The 20,587-nt window shown below is 32.4% G+C and overlaps 1 protein-coding gene across 5 annotated transcripts in view; it reads left to right on the top strand.

Moving 5' to 3' along the window:
* LOC126745186 (transcription factor GATA-4-like) overlaps positions 1 to 20,587 on the top strand; it is a 160,060-nt gene that overhangs the window by 65,011 nt on the left and 74,462 nt on the right. For all 5 annotated transcript variants that reach the window (XM_050452921.1, XM_050452922.1, XM_050452923.1 and 2 more), the window contains 3 exons: positions 8,413 to 8,618; positions 14,090 to 14,222; positions 17,066 to 17,234. In XM_050452921.1, the coding sequence (XP_050308878.1) occupies positions 8,413 to 8,618; positions 14,090 to 14,222; positions 17,066 to 17,234 (508 nt within the window). The remainder of the gene's footprint in view (positions 1 to 8,412; positions 8,619 to 14,089; positions 14,223 to 17,065; positions 17,235 to 20,587) is intronic.

Genomic DNA, 20,587 nt, shown 5'->3' with positions numbered 1-20,587 from the left:
CTTTCATAGTTCTTTCTCAATTTTCTTGGGATTAATTAATTTTCTTAAACTTTTTTTTAGTTTTTAAAAACCCCTCTCAAAAGTTTCTCTATTCTTTTTTGACCTTTTGAATCTTCTTTAATTTTAGAGGCTTCTTTGTTAATCAAAAAATCTTGTTTTTTAGTGCATTGCCTAATTCTATGAACTTTTTACCTACTTCTTGGTATAAACCCACCTGCGACTCTCCTTTAACTTACTTTTCTAGCTATAACAGCAAAAAGCAGTAAATTTTATTAAGCAGAAATCGTAAATGCAACTGTCGCGTTCGAATTTCGAAAATATCTCAAGAAATAATAATTTTATAAAAAACTTATAGATATATAAAAAGCAACCTTACTATTTCTGCTCAGTAGCATCTAAATTTGTTTTTTAGCTATAACAACAACAAACTTGTGTAACTGTGGGGTCCAAATTTCAAAAATATCTCAGAAACCAATAACTTTTTAAAAAACTTATAATTATCAAAAGTACCTTCATTATTTCTTTACTCGGTAGTATTAACAACAAAAAAGTTTCAGTAAATTTCGCTAAACAGCAATTTTGAATGCAAATTGTCGGGTCCAAATTTGGAAAAAGACCAAAAATATCTCAAGGAATTTACTAACACATTAATATTTTCTTTAATATACCTTTACTTACCGCAATTTAAATCAGTTAGATGTAACAACGAGAAAATCACAGCAAGTTTCGTTGAGCAACAGTAGGATCAAAATTGCAAACATATTTCAAAAACTAATAATTTACTAATACAAAATTTTTAGGAACATTAAATGGATCGGTCTGATTCAAATTTCAAAGATATCTTAAATACTAATAATTTTTTTAAAAATTTATCAAAGATCTTTATTATTTTTTTACTTTTCTAGCTGTAACAAGAAGAAATTTAGAGCAAACTTCGTTAAGCAACAATGCTAAATGCAACAGATGGCAACAGTAAAAAAGCTAAAGCAACTTTTTTTAAAGATTAATCTTAAAGGCCACTATCAGGTCCAAATTTAGAAGATATCATAAAAAACAATTGTTTCTCAAAAAATTTTCGAAATATCAAAGGAACCTTTATTATTTTTATTTTCACACAATTTGTAAGTTAAAAAATTAAATTGACATTTAATATTTCTTTACTTAGTAATATTTTTATCATTTTCCTAGATTTAATAAGAAAAAGTTAGACAAAATGGTGTTAAGCAGCAATCCGAAATGCAACTCTCGGATTTAAATTTTGAAGATATCTATTTTGAAAATATCGTTAAGCATCATTTAAATAAATTTTTTATCTGTAACAGCACAAAAAAAAACAGCAAATTCCGTTAAGCATAAATTTTAAATGCAACAGTTGAATCAAAATTTTAAACATACCTACAAAACCGATAATTCCTCAAAAAATTCGCAAAAACATTAAATAAGCGTTTAATATTTATTTACTCCGAGTCCAATTTTTGAAAGTATTTAAAAAATGTATAAGTTTATAATATTTTTTACATAAAATTAAGCGACATTCAAATAAGTCAAAGAATACTTTTTAAAGTTACTAACAAACTGTAAAAATTTAAAAAAATTATTAAAAAATCGAATTAACAAAAAAATTTTAACATTTTGAATCTCGAAAATAAAAGCCTTCACTTAGGTTTCACCCTGTATACTGTGGGAAACATTGAAAAGATTAGGAAATCTGCCACTCCCAATTAAAGGAACATACATACATACATCATACAAATGATCATTAATTGAAAAGACTGAGTCAAGGTGGGGATTAAAGTCTGCTGAAGTTTTTTTTTTATCTCACCCAGACTCTTGATACCATAAACTAGACATAAGTGTCTCATTATGGTCTTTAAGTTTTAGAGTGGCCTAGGACGTACTTGCCTGGAAGAATCTCTTCAGATTAACCTATTTGTGTTTCATTTTAAATTTTCAATTAGTTTGTGCAGTTATCATTATTAAAATTGCTACCCTAATCATATGCAAGAATGATCGTCTTGTTTAGAACTTAGTTGCCTGGAAGAATCCAGGTTATTAGATGGAAAGATTGAAGTGAAACTACACTCTTTGGTTAAGAGGATTGGACTATGTGGATTGTTTCTTTACTAATTATGACTGCAGAAGTTGAAATGAAATGCACGTTATATGAGATCTGCTCAACTTATGGAGTAGAAGCAGCTGCAATATAGTGAAAGGCTCGAGAAAAATCAATGAATAAGTCGCAGGCAAAAATGTCTTTATCTAATATAGTAATTACAGGATAGAGTGTTGAAAAGCAAGTTTGGAGGTTAATGCATGATGAACTTATTTTGTGATGACCAGCTCAATTATTTTAACAATACTAGAAAAAAAGCTAATAGATCTATAATTCAAGTAGACCAAGAAATCTGTTTTTTCACAATTGAATCATTCTATTTGTCCATGATATAAATCTACAGCAGCAACTATATGATAAAGTTTTTCAGACTGCTCCTATATTGTCATAACATGTCTAGTGTATTCCTGTGTTCTGTCTAACTTTTTACTATCACTACTTAATCTAGACTTACAGCATAAGCTCTATACATCTAAAATTAGATAATTACATTATAAAACACCTAATGCTGCAGTCCTGATCTAAAATTACAAAGATTCCCAAAGGCTCTGATTACTGAATATATTTTACTTGGATTTTTGAGAAATTCGAAACAAAATGCAACAACATTACAATTATAGAGTTGAATTCAATTAAATAAACACAAACAACAAAGTTATTATTTCAGTCTACTTACACCAGTAACCCGATTAGATAAGAACCTTTTTACTCATACGATACGTAGTAATAATTTCCCACGCCTCCCGTAATAAAATGTTACACCTATAATACTATGATAAAAAGCTTTTATTTATGCTGCCATATAATAGTGTTCAAAATAGCTGATATACCTTAATCGCACATGGGTTTTCATGACCTACCTCACTAGCCAAGATAAGGGTTATATTTTTCTGACGTAGAGATAAAACAAAAATTTTCGTTGAACAGCGAAAGTTATTGCCCGAGATACGAAATTTGGTTGACGCGATGGTTAAATGGAAAATGCTTCTTTCACATTTTTATGTGTAACTGCCGTAAACATTGTTCTCAGATGATCAACAGTTTTTTTTCAATTGAATTTGTAATAGGCACAGAAACAGGTCTCAAGATTATCCTAAAGGGGACAGTTTTGAGGAGCAATCCATTTACCTAATATTATGAGATATGATGTCAGCATGCTCAATTTATTGAAACTTTAGCACAAGCAGATAGTTCAGACCAATCATAACACGAATAGATGTCCTAGAATAAGTGACTGCTGACAAAAATCCGATAGTAGATTTATGTTTCATAAAAAATAGCCAATGTGATCTTTCATTGAGACAGAATTAGCAACAACATAGTTCATCCCCAATCGCCAACCAAATATTTAGAAGCTAAAACTCTCAAATGACGCAAATTAGAATATTTTGATCATAACATAAGACACCCGGAGAAATAGGAGATCTTGCATCTTATTCTCATCTTCTGATTTTCATCTGGGTTATTCTTTTAGTTTTGTGCTGGGGGTAACCAGTTCTTTATTATTATATATTTTAGCCATATGAAATCATCACCAAATACTTTAAAAACTTACATAATATATTGTATATAATATCTTATATTATCATAGTTTATATCATTATAGTTTACTATAAGATCATATGTATACAGCAAATCGTACGAAATAGAAATTGGAGTAACTGGGAACTGTTTTGAGTCCTACGCTTTTGTGTTTGTATATAAACGACTTCTTTTCTGCCATCTGCAATATAGATTATCAAACTGTATGCTATGCAGATAGTACCGTTATTCTAATTAGGAGGTAAATCTTGGGAAGATATATGTAGCAAAGGGATCATATATCTAAATTACAACTATGGTAGATGTTCATGTAGCCTTACGAGGAACTTGAAAAAAACAGTACATACATGTTCAGTCGATTTTCAATAAATAATAACCAAAATAGCAATATTGGGGATATTGAAATTTATGAGTATTCTTGCTACACTATGCATTTATTCTTGCTGCAGTATAAATGTGATCATGTCATATCGGAGACAAATCATGTAAGATATTTGGGTGTTTGTGACAATTTGCGACATCTTGTTGGACAGATTCTGAAAACCATTACCAAATAAGTACTAACTACGTGAAGTTCTACCTTTGAAACGGTTAAAAGTGATATACTGATGAATGAATTGAATCAATGTATTAAATTCAATATATGACTTTAGCATATCGATGGCTTAATATACCCTGTATCTGACAATTTATCAAAATTTGAGTTTTTGCTCATAGATGTCAGAAAAAATAGTCTACGCAAACCTGTAAATTTGCAGTATCGTGTTGATTAAAACGCGTCAAATTTATTCTATTTAAATACCCCGTATTGCAACCTCTTAAATAATCTTACGAATAACCCGCATCGTTCTTTGTTTATACACGTGCTCGTAAGCGTGCGTTGGATGTCTGGATTAATTAAAGAAATACGTGAAAAATCGGTATAGAAAATTTGTTTTGAAATTATTAAATTGGAAAAAAGCAGTCAATATGAGCTTCAACACAGCCTTGAGAATATGATTTATATAGGAAATCCCTGTCTGAAGTAGTGATAATTAACATTGCTGCGGCACCTTTAGTAACCTAAAGCCGGCAGACTTACACGTTGCACACTGCAGTGCAGATTACATTCATTTTTCATTATAGACAATTCACTTTCCAAGTCGGACAATGTCGATCATCAGGCCATTTATAATATTTGTGATGAAGCGCTAATCAATGTTTAAATATTAATACTGATATCCTGATATCCTTGAGATAGAGGATTTTCAACAAGGTCAGAATATCTTAAACTTACCGTCTACGTCAAGAAGTTATTATTTCCACATCACATGAAAATAATAATGAAAATGATACGATTCTAGCAAGTGTTGACACTAATGGCTCTTAATTGAGTGTTTACAACAGACTCAACAAAACTGATGAAGAAAACTGATGATTCGATAGTAGGCGACGCGAATAAAGAAATTCCAAGAAAAAAAGAAAACTAATAGCCAAAGAAACAGAGTGGCAAAGAAATAAGATAAAAAAACGTAGACTATGTGGTAAAGCATATAAAGGGTGTGCAAGAAATAAAGAAGGAGTCCTCGACCGAAGAGGAAAATGTCCGAAGCTTGTATGTCAACCACGTGCATCAAACCTAAAAAACACTTCTGCCAAATATTTTCATAACAAGAAAGAATGTCGATATTTAATACATTTCGGAATATAGTATCTTGGGAGGAAAAGAAGGACTATATAACAGGAAATGTAGAGTATACGATGAAAAAAAGACAACCGGCACCAGGGTAGTCATGGCGTAAGGGAATATTTTTATTATTTGAGAACCAAAGAAAATAGAGAACATGAAACAAAAGAGAGTATGCAAAATAATGTTTTTGAGGATACTTGGACTTAAGGAAGATATGGTGCATGACTATAGATATCTAATACCGGTTATAGTATCGCTACAGAGGAAGACAGATGCGCTAAAACGCAAGGATAGCGAATTAAAAATTGAGAAAAGGGCATTATATAAAAGTATAATAGAATTATACATTACTTTAATACTAAAATTATTGTAAAGATAATGACAAAAACTATTATATTGTTAGCTTTCCAATTTTTTGTACAAATCAATCTATAAAGACAGATTTGATGTGTGCTATTCCTTTGAAACAAACTTTTCAGATGTAGAATATAAAAATCATATTGAATGCAAAGAAAGAGCCCGCAGAGAAAAGAAAAGAAATTTATGTGTTGACCATGGATGTTCAAGTTGTACATCCATGGTCAATGATGTACTTAATACAAGTGCCATGTATTACAAGATAAAACTTACCTGTCATAATTTTACCGTGTATAATTTAGCAACCCACCAAAGCACTTGTTATTGGTGGAATGACACGGAAGGAGATTTGTCAGCTTCAACTTTCTACTTCATTATATAGAGGAAAAGTGCAGCTCTCAAAAACTTTCAGTTGATATCTATTCAGATTGATGGTGTTATCAGAATAAAAATGTTGTTATGACCAACGCGCTATTTCAGTACTGCTTGAAACACAATATTAAAATAGAACAAAAATTTTTGGAAAAGGGCCATACGCAAGATTATTCTCAACCCACTACTTGAAGCTATAATTCAATTCGCCCCGGAAAAACAAGTTCAGATCCAACTAGTACAGATTTTAGATATTTGCACTATAATCCAAAAGAAAAAAAAAATTAAATACAAAATGAATTTCGATGACGAACTGAAAGCATTACAAGAAAAAAACTTTGAAAAAATGGAAGAATATTCAAGAACTTAAATGAGTCTTACCTTCTGACTGTAACTAATTTTATGATAACTTACCCCACCATTTATCTTAGGTTAAAATATTTTAAAATATTTTATATAAGTTTGTAATTTTCTTATAATAATTTTCAATTTTTGGCAATAAAAAAGATTATCTAGGTAATTAGCTCATTATTTGCAAAAACTCGTATCTGTCTGGACTTTAGAACTTTTAACCGACCAATATCCGGTAAAATTGTGATTTTGCTTAAAATTAAATAAAAAAAATAAGGTTTTATGATAAATCAGATTTTTAAACGTTTTTTTTTTCTCCTGTAAAATTTGCCAAATTTAAGATACGGGATATTACCATTAAGCCATCGATATGTGGCATTGCATGTTTGAAAATAATTTAACCTTCAAACATTAAAATTTTTACTAACAAAATCTAAAATGTTTTATTACACTTACTTTATAAATATTAAAAATTTAATTTTAAATTTATTTCTTATAGTAATAAATATTTATTACTATAGAAGTGGCATACTTCACAGCCTCACAAAGACATTTAATGTTCATTAGATCGGTAGAATTTAAATAAACTTTCTAATATCACTAATAAAAATAAAATAAGAAAAATGGTAGATCATGGCCAAGTCTCCCAATGTTGCGTTGAAAATAAGAAATCTGATTCTAAAGGATAGATATCAGGCTGTATCCTACAAAGGAAAAAGCTTAAGTTTATTAAAAATTAGCTCAGGTGTGCCCCAAGGTTCAATACTTAGGCCTCTCTTGTTTTCATTGTACGTATTAAACCTTTCAATGATGTTCTTATCATATAAACACTTTTATGTCGATGATACACGATATATATTTCATTCAACCAGTTGCCTTTATTAATTATGATCGTACTAATGTATATAGGTTTTCTAAAAAACCATTGGTTACAACTTGATGCTAAAAGATCTGCATTTATAGTGTTTGCAAGTAAGGGCAATAGACAAAAATTGTTAGCGGTAAACAAAACTGGAAATGGCGAGTCAATATCGTTTGTTGAGCAGTACAAAAATTTCGAATTGGTTATGGTTTAGGACTTGCGTTTTACACATTTCATATTACATTTTATGAATCTTGAAAATATAATACCATATCAACATAGATAACAATATGTTCTTAATCAGAAAACAAAAATATTGCTGTGTGATTCTATGGGTATTTCTTATTTAAATCTCTGTAATGCGATGTATGGCCCATACTCGAGAAATATTGAGGTCAATAGAATACAAAAACTTCTGCAAACGCATGCTTCAGACTAACAGGTATACGAGAACACAAGGAATTAGGTTGGCTACACCACAGAAGACTATATCATGCCTCTTCATTATTTTTTATTTTAATTTAGTCTATATCCCCGCCTTATTTATACAATAACATTAGATACCGTACAGTTATTTATAATATAAATACTCTTAATAGCCAAAAGGAGAATTCTAACACCTCTCTAACATAACACCGAAATATTTAAATGTTCTTGGTAAGATTAAGGACTTTTATTTCCTAGAAATTTAAATTAAGTCTTAAGATTATAAAGTCTTAGGCTGAAAAAAAAATTAACGGTTTTCCGGTTCTAATGAATTTTCTCTTAGTGTGAATGTATAGATATATTTTTATATACAAGGTAGTTGAATGTAGTGATAGGCAGAGGTAAAATCTGGAGAGTACGTATAGCTTAAGAAGAATTTATTGTTGGATTTTTAAATAAAATGCAGCGCAGCATTGTTTATTATAATAAATATTTTGAAAATGTAATTTGAAAGTAAACTATTAAATGCATATTTAGGAATTTTTTAAAAATTGAATTTACTTAAACATAACGTTTTTTTTGCAATACATCTGCTAAAAATCCACATTAAATCAAATTTTCTGTTACGTCCCTGTTGCATTTGCCCACATCAAAAATCCCCAAATTTGATAATAAAACTAAGCTCCCCACTCACAAAATTCTTTCACGAAATTGTTTTAGAACCAGTCCAGTATAAAAGCGATGAACAGCCGCAGTCGGGCCAATACAGTCCCGCCCCTCAGACGGAGGAGGTGGAGCTCTCACCGCCGGCGTCGTCACCGAGCACCGCCCCCATGCATTTTACCACTTACCAGACCAACGCAGATCCGGACTCCCAACATCATGAAGATTATCAGGAGTTGACCGAGACTTTTTATAGGCTTGAGGTAGGTATCAGGTTATATTTTTGTATTATTAATAAGACTTTTATTTTAAATGAATAAAGCTGCATTATTCCCGACCGACCCTATAGCATCACAATAATAAGCCAGCTTTATTTGCTTACTATTGGTGTCTTCTATTATCCATAATCTCTCTAACAATACACAGGAAAACGCCATATGTGCGATTTGACTAGATTCATAACCAATTGATATTTAGTGAATGTTTCAGAAATATTTATTGCTGACACAGATCAATTCCTAATCAGTAGAAATTCCTGATTATTACAAATGAGTTAAAAATGCTTGTGTGAAAAAAATTGTTTAATCTAAAAAAAGACCAAATAACGACCCTCTGATCCTCGATACCACAAATATGTCCCATGAACATCCAAAGGTTTCCTGTTTTTGGAAATATGAAGACCCACGGACACCGGTAAATTTCTTCAAAAATTCAATGGATAGGTTGACACAAATGTCCTAAAAGTAGAGCGCCATAGGTCCATTAAATAAAATTGTCCACTGACTAATAATTTGACAATTCAAAGAGGTATATAAGATGCAGGTCCAAAGGTCTTCTAAATAAAGTCATCTTTGTCAAACTTTGTCCCATCCATAATACAGTGTCCGAAAATAGTATTTTGTTTATCTAAATTATTCTTGAGAGTTTTAAAGATATCTTATTTACGATATGTCTCAAAGACTTTTTGCAATAAAATACATTATTGTAAAAACATAAATATAAATGTAAAAAAACATAAATGTAAAAACAGTATTTATTTAATGCAATTTTTACTGTTTATACAATAAAAAGAAATGACAAACATGATTTTTGTAACTTTAATAAGTTAGACAGCAAGAATGTTAAGACCTATTGTAAACTGGGGCTACTTGCACACGTTTTCAGCATATTTCCCAATGTACCCCCGTATATTGTAACTTTACAACTTTGCAAAAAATTACATTGTACCGACCTATTTAAGAGCTACCCATGGTTTTGCACATCCATGAAAAATGTTTATAAATTGCATTCTAAAGCATGTTCTGTGCATGTTACCCCTTAATCATATGAAAAAAAACCTATAACAAGGGCCACCGTTATAACCAATTAAAAATCAATATTTTTTAAGCAAAAATAATATATTGTCAAAATATATGAATCTTAAAAACAAATTCTGTACCTATAAATGCTTAGAAATATTAATAAGAAGTTATTAAAAAATAAACAAACTTTATCTAGCAAAACTTTGGTAAAATAAGGCGCATTCTTTGAAAAAATCACAAGTGTAACAAAAACAAAACATGGCTAATTATTATTGTCAACTAGAAAGTCCTTGCATCACTGACATCGACTGGAGATTCATTGTCTTCCGAATCCTCACACCATTCGCATTCAAAATAAGGGTCTTTGCTGTCTTTATTACAGGGTCCACAAATCCAAGCTCGACACTTCGTGCATTATATCCAATCAATTGCGCCTTTGTAGTCTTTCCAATTAGTCTTGAAAATACCACACTGGCAGTTATTAGTCTTTCTTTTTCTCTTGCTTTTCCTGGTAGGGAGTTACTGAGTGCATGGCAAAACGCTAGATGAAAAGGGTCCTGGTTCTTCGGCTGTTGTTCGAAATTCCTCAGGAACGGTTAGAGGATTTTCAGAAATATTAGGGTCTGTAACAGTGCGAGACGCGTCACTTCCAGGTTCGACTTTTTTTCCCCTGTTGAGTTTTTTCTCAACCCCTGTTCCACGGTACTCTTTCAACAAATCAACCAAGCTGTTGTCTAAGACTCTTTCGATGTCTGTATATTCTAGTCCACCAGGAATGCGCTTTAAAACTGCGTCGGGATTTGCAGGATACAAACCAGTTGCTCTAAATCCTGATTTGAGATTCTCTGCTACATTTTGACTTACCCCTTTCCACAATCTGTCCAGTAGGTTCGGAAGTTGTTCTTTCGCGATACAGCCTTGGAACCGCGACTCCTTTCTCCACTGATCGAGAATTTCTCTCCATTTTCTTTTCATAGGCGCAAATACGGCCACATCAAGGGGCTGCATTAAATGCGTGGCATTCGCTGGGAAGGGAGTTATGTAGATGTTATTTGTACCACATGCTTCTATCACACGTGGTTAAAAGTGGCTTGCCAGGTTGTCACCAACGAGAATCATCTGGTCGTTATTTTCTCTGGTGGATTTGACGTGAGACAGGAAAAGCTGGAAGAACCACATTTCGAATAAGTTCATGTCGAACCATCCGCTCGCACTGCTCGCATATTTTGTTCCTCGTGGTCCACCTTGCGTCCAGTTGTCATAAAGATTCAAAGCTATATATATAACCATTGGCGGTAAAAGGTCTCCATTGGCATTTCCACAAACCATTAAACTGATCGTAGCCCGGGAATGCTCCTGAACTCTTTCCACTCTCTTCGTGTTAACGTTGGTTTCATCGTAGTTATACAAATTTGAGCTTTTCACTTCTCTAATAAAGAAATTTAAAACTTCATTACGATCCACTGATGCTCTGGATCTCTTTATGTTTGAAGCCATTCTAATGCTTAAATGGTTCCTTTTTATAAATAATTGTAAGAAATTAGGTCCAGGGAAGTTATTTTTGAATATTCGAACATTTTTTCCTTGTTTTTCCAAGAGTTTTTTTATTACGTCACGAATATCAACTTTTGTGAGAGGAAATCCCCAATTTGCTACAACAACCAATGTCTTTGAAATGAGAGCCTCTTCTTGATCACTTAAAACCTTTGGACGACCAACTGATTTCGAGTGTGCACCAAGAAGTCTTCGACCTAACGTAGTCCGTTCTACTTTGAATGTTTCGGCTGCTAATTTCCTCGACATAGCCGCATTTACTGCTTCTACCGTTTGGCGCAAAGCGTTCTCTGAGTAATTCCGGTAATTTCTTGCTCCCGGAGTTTTTTGTACGTACGAACCATTTTTATACTTTATTTGCCTGTAACAACAGAAAGCCGGCGATAAAACACAAAATAACATAACATAAAAAAAAAGTAAACAAAAATACAGGTGGTGTGCAAGTTACCCCGGGATGGGCAAGTAGCCCCACATTACGGTACTATACTATCTTTAATTTTAATGGGTACTTAAGGTTACTTATACACATTATAATCAAAGACATATTAACACAAAACGAACTAAAAAATTCTACTTTATTAAATGTATAAAATTTTTTTTAACATAAATTATTTTTTTAAACTTACCTTTTTTAACTATTTTTAAACTTTACTACGTATTTACCAGTTCAAAAGGAACTACAAAATATTTAATAAAAGGATCTTTACATAAAAATTTATTTTGTAATTATAATTCTATAATAAGGAGCCCTTCTTTTCTACAATTTTGAAGTTTTCAGGGCCTCAAAAAAATCAAAATTTAGAAAAGTGACTCCTTGTAATAATTTTCATATACGAATATGCAATTTTTACATTTTTAACTCCCACAAGTACCTTTGTAATTATGTCAAAAATAGATAACAAAGAGATCAAAGAGAAAAATAGATCCAACCAAGATGATTTGTTTAAATATCCGTTCTTTAAGATGCATTTGTTCAATGGCTGCTCTTTTTTTATTAAGAAATTCGTAAATCCTCCGTACGTCCTGTGTATTTAAAAACACATTTTTGGAATAGAAATTGCATCTTATGTATCTATAAAAGTAAGAAACCAATGGCCTCTCAAGAAAATGAATTCACTGTACTCAAGTAAACTACTTATACTTTTAAAAGCGTCTTTTGCAAGGTCAATGGAATTGCATTGAAAAAAGTTATATTGAAGTCCATTGGATTGCCCAAAAGTATTATCCATAGTATGTCCATCATTAATCCATGGACATTTCGTCTTAGTTTGTTTGGTTCAATACTCGACAATCATTAGAGGATTTGTGCTTTGTAGGTAATGCTATTCATAATCATTCCAATGAGAAAAAAATGAGCTAGTAAGAGCTTTATGTACTGAACCACTCATATCATATTTATATTTATTACTGGATTTATTTTAAAAACCATCATTACATTATTGGGTCAATTTATATACCACCTAGATCCCCACTGGAATATGGATCTTTTATGTACTATTAACTGACGACTTATTTTGTGAATTAGATATTGAGTCGGCTGTATAAATATGTTATGAAATTCTAGACACTGTCTTTAATCTATTTGTTCCAAGAAAGCTCATGAGAAGCTTTAACTTTCCTTAATGTTTTTTTCATATTTAAAAAACGTAATTATTGCAAAGGAAACTAGTAATTTATTTAAAATTTTCCAATTTAAGAGCTGAATGTAAAACAGAGACACTCAAAAATATCAATTAATATATAGAAATTGTTGATAATAACCTATCTGGACAACCCTGACGATACGTTAATAATAAAAATATCAAACATGTTCCAAATCACATGTAAACCTTGAAAACCAAGTGGCAGGCAATGCTCAAAACATAGCTGACCTGTTTGCTGAATATATATGTAGTGTATATGATTTCACCATATGCCAATTGCGCAAAACAGATTAGTGTCCATAAGAAAACGTTTCCTTTTGTCAGCTCCCTAATAATTTTTCAACAGGACCAGATAATATTGCAGACTATTTTCTGAAACGTTGCTCATTTACTATTTTCAAACTCTTATATTTGCTCATGTATCTATCATGTATCTTTCTTACTAGATGGAAATAAAGCTGTCATGCCTAATTTTAAAGCTAATGACAAAAATATTGTAAAAAATTTTCGTGGTATCTCTAAGCCATTAGCAATACCAATGTTGTTCGACAAGTTAATATACAATGACCTATATTGGCAATGTCCAGGGATATTGTGTGCGGTATAACATAGGTTTGCAGCTGGAAGATCCACCATTGCTAACTTAAAAGTATATGAGATGGATTTGTTGGAGTTTTTGAAGAGGAAGCAATAAGTGGACTCCATCTACACTGACTTCAACAAAGCCTTCGACAGAGTCAGTTTTGACATTTTCCAAAACTTCAAACAACAAATTTGGAGCTGGTTGTAGGCGCTTGGATGACTTTTGCCAGATCACCTTTAAGCTCTTTCTTTTTAGCTATATTCAATACCTTGACCTAATATTATTGCGAGTAAGAACCTTGTAAACTTAATCTCCTATCAGCTTTGTATGAGTACTTTCGCCATTTTTTTAAACTTGATATTCTTGATAGACTTTACCTACAATTTATATCCTTTAATGCAACACATTATTTACCTTATCTCGATATTATCATAATATTGTGCCGGAGTCTCAAACACTTGGAAAAACCTGTAGAGGCACTGACTATCTTAGGATCAAGTCTTATGAACGTATTGCCAATTTATGTTAAAAATTTAGAGGTTCATATTAAAATTTAAAAGAGTCCCTCCACGTTAGCACTTTTACAGATATAGATTTACCGAATCAATATAAAAGATAAATAAATAAATTATATCAAGTTTCTTTTTTTCTAGGTACCGTTAGGTGACCACACTTCAGAAACGACTTACCTTCACCTAGCACCAGCTCCTCAACAGGAAGCCATATCAAATGGAGCTTCACCTCATGATAGCGAGTCAGCTAGTCCTGGTTCTCCTGGATACCGAGGTAAATATTACATTTAAATATAAAGATAAAATTAAAGAGACTAACTGTTAGGGGAGACCGAGGATACATGGGACAAATTTGATTAAGTGATCTCTAACTTTTTTTCGAAGAAATCTCTATCCATAAGGTATTATTAATATAATAAACAAACTTTTGTCATAATATATTACTACATAGCATTATCCAAATAAATTTAAAAATATTTTTAAACCGGGATCAACAATTTTTGGTCATTTGTCCAATGTATCCCCTGCTCTGGGGTAATAATGGACATGATATGGGGATATTTTGGACATTCGTTTACTAAAAAAGACAAAAAGTCTTATTAGAGTAAATATTTATTTAGGAAGCAACAAATTTTCAACTTTTATTTAAGTCAAACTAAATTCTGTCAAATCTGCGTTGAAATAAATCAAATCTTTGAAACGAGGACGCCTGTCTTCAATACCTTTTGGAAGCACAGCTATTACTTCTCCGAATGTTACAAAAGAAGATTCTTCTTCTGTAATTTTGAAGCGATTTGATGGAATCATTCTTTTAAAAAATCGAACCTGAAATCCGTCGAAAAGTTTTCGTTCTACCCGAGCAACATAATTTCTTCCAGAAAATTGTGTTTTTCCCGGAACTTTGACAACAATGAAACCGCCTTTTTCTACATCGTGGGTATCCTGAACTGTCTCTTCTTCTTCCTCCCACTCTGAGGAGGAATCTTTTGTTAGTTCTTCATTTATCTCTTCATGACTAGAGTCACTTTCTACTAGAACTTTTCTCTTAATCTCCTTAAACTTTTTTGGAGGAGGCTTCTTTCTTGCCAATAATTCTTCTTTTTCTGGAGTGTCAGTAACTATCATACATTTTCCTCGTTTTCTTCCTTTTCTCATAGGTTTTCGGGGTTCCGCCTTTGGATAAGGACTTATTTTGTCTGTTGTAATAAAGTTAGATATATTTAAAGGACTTTTAGCAGTCCCAGTAACGCTAGTGCTAGGAATTGAGGTTTCATCGGCAGCGCGATTTCCGTCAGTGGCTGGAATTAGGTTTTCATCTAGGTTTTCTGTTTCGGCGAAAATACAGCTTCCACCAGATTGATTGGTAATGACATCTGGAGCAGGTCGATCTGAAACTGACGAACACAAAAACTCGTGTTCTTGAAATATGTCCCGATCAAAAGGAAAAATTCCACTTTTACGAAAACCAGACTTTATATTTTCTAGTGTAGCAACACGATCCCAAGCCTTTGAGCATAGCTCCGCAAGTGAGTAAATAGAAAGAGTTTCATTTGGATGAGTCATCATCCAAGAATTGGCAGCTTCGGAAAAATATCTCTTGAAAGGTCCAAAAACAGATCGGTCAAGAGGTTGTAATTTATTTGATGCATGCGGAGGTGAGGTTGAAGTTTTGATCAATACCATTTTCTTTGTAAAATGTTATGCCATCATCACTTAAATGGGATTCATGGTTATCCAATATCAGTTACACGGGGTTATTTTTACTACATCTGATATTTCGTTGGAAAAACTGAAGAACTTTAATAAAATTATCTGTTGTCATCCAGCCAGATTTATTCACAAGACCCACAGATCCTTGCATAGCTCCAGACATCATGCGGTGCTCGTCAAAACGTATTCTGGGAAAAATCCATACTGGTGGTAATGCATTTCCATTTGCACAAATTATTCCAACTTGGGTTACTAGCTCACCGCGTTCTCTAGATGTTACTTGCCCTATTTGCTTTTCTCCCTTTTTTCCTACAATTTTTTCAACAAGCGGTACTGTAGTAACCCCTGTTTCGTCTAAATTAAAAATTTGGCTTGCCTCATGCCGGCTGTAAACAGTTTTGAGCTTGCCAAAGAATTCCCCAACAACTGTTTTGTTAAACGCCGTCATACGAGCAAGAGATGTTGCTTCCGGTTTTCGAATTGAGAGTTCTGGATTTCTCCTCAAAAACCCGGCAAACCACTCCTCGCCAGCCATTGCTTGTATTGCCCAAGAATCGGGATTAAAAGCTTATTTCGAGACGCAAACTGAAATGCTAGCTGTCTAGTTTTTTTTGGAGTTAATCCATAGAACATAGATGAACATTTGAGTAAATATTCAGCTAATGCTTGTTCCATTTCTGGAGAAAAAATTTGACGATGTTTAAAATTTGGCTTTAAATATATATTTTCTATCCCCTGTTCTCTAGCCCTTTTCACATAAATAGCTAAACGAGAGTTAGTAACATTATACCTCTCCGAATCTTTTCGCAAGCTACCAATATTATTTAAGACATCCTCTACAGCTCTTCTTAGATCTCCTTCAGGGAATTCCCTGTCGGTTTTCTTTTTATACTCTCTCACCATCTGAAATAAAAAAATAAATAAAAAAATAAAAACATTCTGGGGATACAATGGACAATAGGGGATACTATGGACATCCGTCCATTGTATCCCCCATTGACCCTATAGTAAAATTATTCTTTTTCCTAGAAAACTAAACAAGCAATTTCAATTATTTGTTTCTTATAACCATATTCTATAATGCACATCACTACTAAAATAATTAGATATTAAAAAGTATTGCATAGAAAATAATAAATGGTTACATTACTTACAGACTGGCTGAAACAGGAAAATATCGATAAAAATAACCACACTCAATGCTTGCTACCTTGCGAATGCCAAACGATTGTTCGGTAGTTATTGCATTAATTTACCATATGAGGGCGCTTCAAATACATATTAAGCGGGAGTTTTAAACATGTCCATTCTTTCCTGGTGTCCATTGTATCCTCGGTCTCCTCTATTTATGCCTTATGACTTATCACCCTGATGATTGTATCTCTATCTTAACTGGTTAACTTCTAGGTTACACACATCTAGCAATCCAATCTTCAGTGACAGAAGAGGACCAGAGAGCTTCAGTTGCCCACCACACAGTGATAGAGCCGGTATCAGCACAGTTAACTCAGCTTACTAATCACATTAACTATACCGGAGGGCTAGACAGCTCTGGGGTGCCCAGTACTATCGCCAAGTAAGTACTTATTTTAAAAACTATTTATTTTTTTTTTGACTTGTATAAACAGTAAACACACTTTTTATTACATTTATTTAAAGAAATGGTGAAGGAGCTGGAATATTATTAATAAATACTTAAAGTTCATATGTATGGTAACATATTTACATATTTATGTGGAGTTGATAGAACCAAATAGTAAACATAGATTAAATAACAGATTTTGGTTGGTGTATACTGGGTGTTCTATTTTTTAATAAGCTATAATGCGGTTTTTTTAAATAGCGCTATTTTGACATATTATTAGTTAAAACCATTTCTACAATAAGTGCAATACTGTTCATAATTTCTTTTCTTAAAAGATAAAATAGTAAGAATATTGACTACCAGAAAGGAAAAACCTTTTTACTTATTGATTTTTGATTAAACGTTTTTTCTGACATGCAAGTCAAAGTCAACCTTGTCAAAAGCCTTGGAGAAATCAATATATATTGAATCAACCTGCTATCTAATCTCCAAAGCTTTCATTGAAGAAAGTTTATTCATCAGATAAAAGGTTGGTAATGGTGAATCGACTATTCATGAAGCAATGACTTTAATAATAGACCAACTCTATCAATTAGCAATGCCTCAAACATTTTCGAGGTCAATTACGTCTTTGATGTAGGGGATAATTATCAATATTTAATCTATTTTCATAATTTAAAATTGCTGCACAGGTGCAACAGTCGACAGTTCAAACAACGATTGCTTTAAGTCGACCTCGTCCTACTAAAAGTCAAATATTTTGAAAACCTTTTAGGATAAAAATATGAAACAAACTGTGTTTACTTATGAAAATAATATTAAAATAATTTTAAGATATAAACTAATTCAGGATAATAATAAAAAATTTTATCCACAATTTTATAAACAAATTTATTTAAAAACTCATACAAAACATAATATACATAAACTTGGGTACTAAAAATTACGTTGCATAATACCTTTGGAAACACTCTTTACGTTTTCCAAGCACAAAGGGACTTTACATATGGAACATAACCGATCCGTCCTTACTGGGTTAGCCTTAGTGCTACAAAGCGCGCATCTTCTTCTGGTACTCCTTGTGAGTTGATGAGCAGATGACTGCTGTCTTATCTCTATGGGTACGTAAGATCTATATTTTTTTATTTCAACATCTGATGGTGCAATAAAATTTCTCTTTCGATTTACAAGCGTTTCTGAGATTAAACCGTATATGACACTTCGTCTAAAATCTTTAGCAGACATTTTTGGTAACTCCAACCTATTACCTCCTTATAGATTGAGAACATGGAATTTCAATAATTTGTCCACTTCTTTCTTTTCTTTTTACTGTTCCTACATCTTCTGGCTGATGAAAATTTGATAACATGTGAACACATCAACGGTCTTTCCATTTTGCAGCTAACAATCCGGTACTACTTGTAAACCATTGCACATCACCGCGTTTCAAATTCTTGTCTGGTTTAAATTTTGGCATATGACGACGATTAACATTTACGGTTCCAACAGCATGGATTTTTCTTTGTTTGTTGAAATAGATCGACGCTAGTAAAAAAAATATCAACATATAACACATGGTCTTTATTTTCTAAGTGTTTTATCAAATTTGTAACGACTCTTGAACCAAGGCACTTTTCTACCTCACCAGTAGGTGATTTTCCAGTGTACAAATCAAATTTTAGGCAATAACCAGATTTATCAGCTAACATCCACATCTTATACCCCCTTTTGATTGTTTTTTTTGGCATGTACCGCTTAAGGCTACTACGACCCTTAAATTTAATCATTGACTCATTAGGAATTAGGCATTTTTCAAAGTTATGAGTCAACAGTTCTAGCATAGGGCGAATTTTATAGAGCTTATCATAGTCTGGGGAAGATTTTAGAGGCATCAGAGAATTATTATTCAAATGGAGATGACTCAAGAGCCATCCAAATCTTTTTTGGGTCATTACTGAGCTGATAAAAGCATCATGCAATTCGGGAGCAGTTGACCAATAATCCTTATAGCTGGGACTACGTTTGATACCCATTAACAAATTTATGCCCAGAACAGCATTCATTTCACACTGATTTATAGGGACATAGCTTTTCCCAGTTAAAAGTTTTTCCTGTTCGGCATAAAGATTTGTTTGAAACACTAAAGTATCAATAAATTCCTTAGTAATAAACAGTTCAAAAATCATATACGGTGTTGGATCATTAATGTCTTTGATGAACTAAGGAATTCCAGAAGGTTCGGTAAATTGAGGAAGAGGATCAGGTCTATGAACATTAGACCAAACAGGAATTTTACCTTTTGACCACTGTTGTTGTAGTTCGGAAAGGGAGATATTATCACTTGGATCTTCCTCCTCAAAAACCGGCAGATCTTCTTCCATATCTGTAATAACTGTAGGAACTAAAGTTTCGTCCTCTATATCGGAGGAGTCCATATCAATTTCTGACTGAGATCCCGAAGGCAGTGTATCGACATAAAATGTGACTTCATCGTAAGTCAAACCTCCTACCATCTCAAATGGCAATGGCTCCATGCCTGCAAGAAAATATTGTATCGGTATTTTATAATTAGTGAAACTCAATATTCTAAGTGAAGCGGTGGTAGTAAAAAAGGACCACATAAAAACAATGTTTTTTGTGAACATACTAATAAATATATGTAAATTAAATATCTATACTTACTGGAATAATATAAGCTATCACTTTTTGCAGGATCTAATAGTATTTATCAATTTAGACATAGATAACTAACTTTTGTTTATTTTAGCCTCAAACTTAATTTGTAACAGGTGTTTCATCAATGCTGCTATCCACCGAATAAGAAATCTAACCGCCAAAGTAAAAAAAAAACGTTAGAATGTCCACGGAGCGAGTTCCAATAGGTGGTTTAAATTTTGTGTTTCGGCAGCGCATTGCAAAGCAACATCAAAATATGGTCTATTTTTTGAACCATCGAGCCTTTAAACCATTAGTCAGGGTGGTTTAAATTTTCGACCATGAATACTTAAAGAGTTAAGTCAATTTTAATACCGAAGCTCTGGAAGGATTTTCCTATTGAAATTTTCAATGGAACACTTGACTCAATGTCGTTATAAATAATAGTTTGGGGATACTTAGCATAAACCCATTTTAAATTAATATACCTCTAAATTGATCTCTTATAGGTCTCTCAAATAATTTCTATGTGACAAGCTCTATACTTTGCCTTCTTAAATCAGAAAAGAGCTTCTTATATCAGAAAATAGCTATTGCTTAAAAATGAGCCTTGTCTGATGAGGATAATATATTTAATAACCACAAATAAAGAAAGACTAAAAAGGGCCCAAAAGGAGGAAAGCATCTTT

Source organism: Anthonomus grandis, chromosome 15 (genome assembly GCF_022605725.1).
Source record: "Anthonomus grandis grandis chromosome 15, icAntGran1.3, whole genome shotgun sequence".
Classification (NCBI taxonomy): Eukaryota; Metazoa; Arthropoda; class Insecta; order Coleoptera; family Curculionidae; genus Anthonomus; species Anthonomus grandis.
Note: the sequence above shows the minus strand (reverse complement) of the source record. Positions and strands in the feature narration are given on the sequence as shown.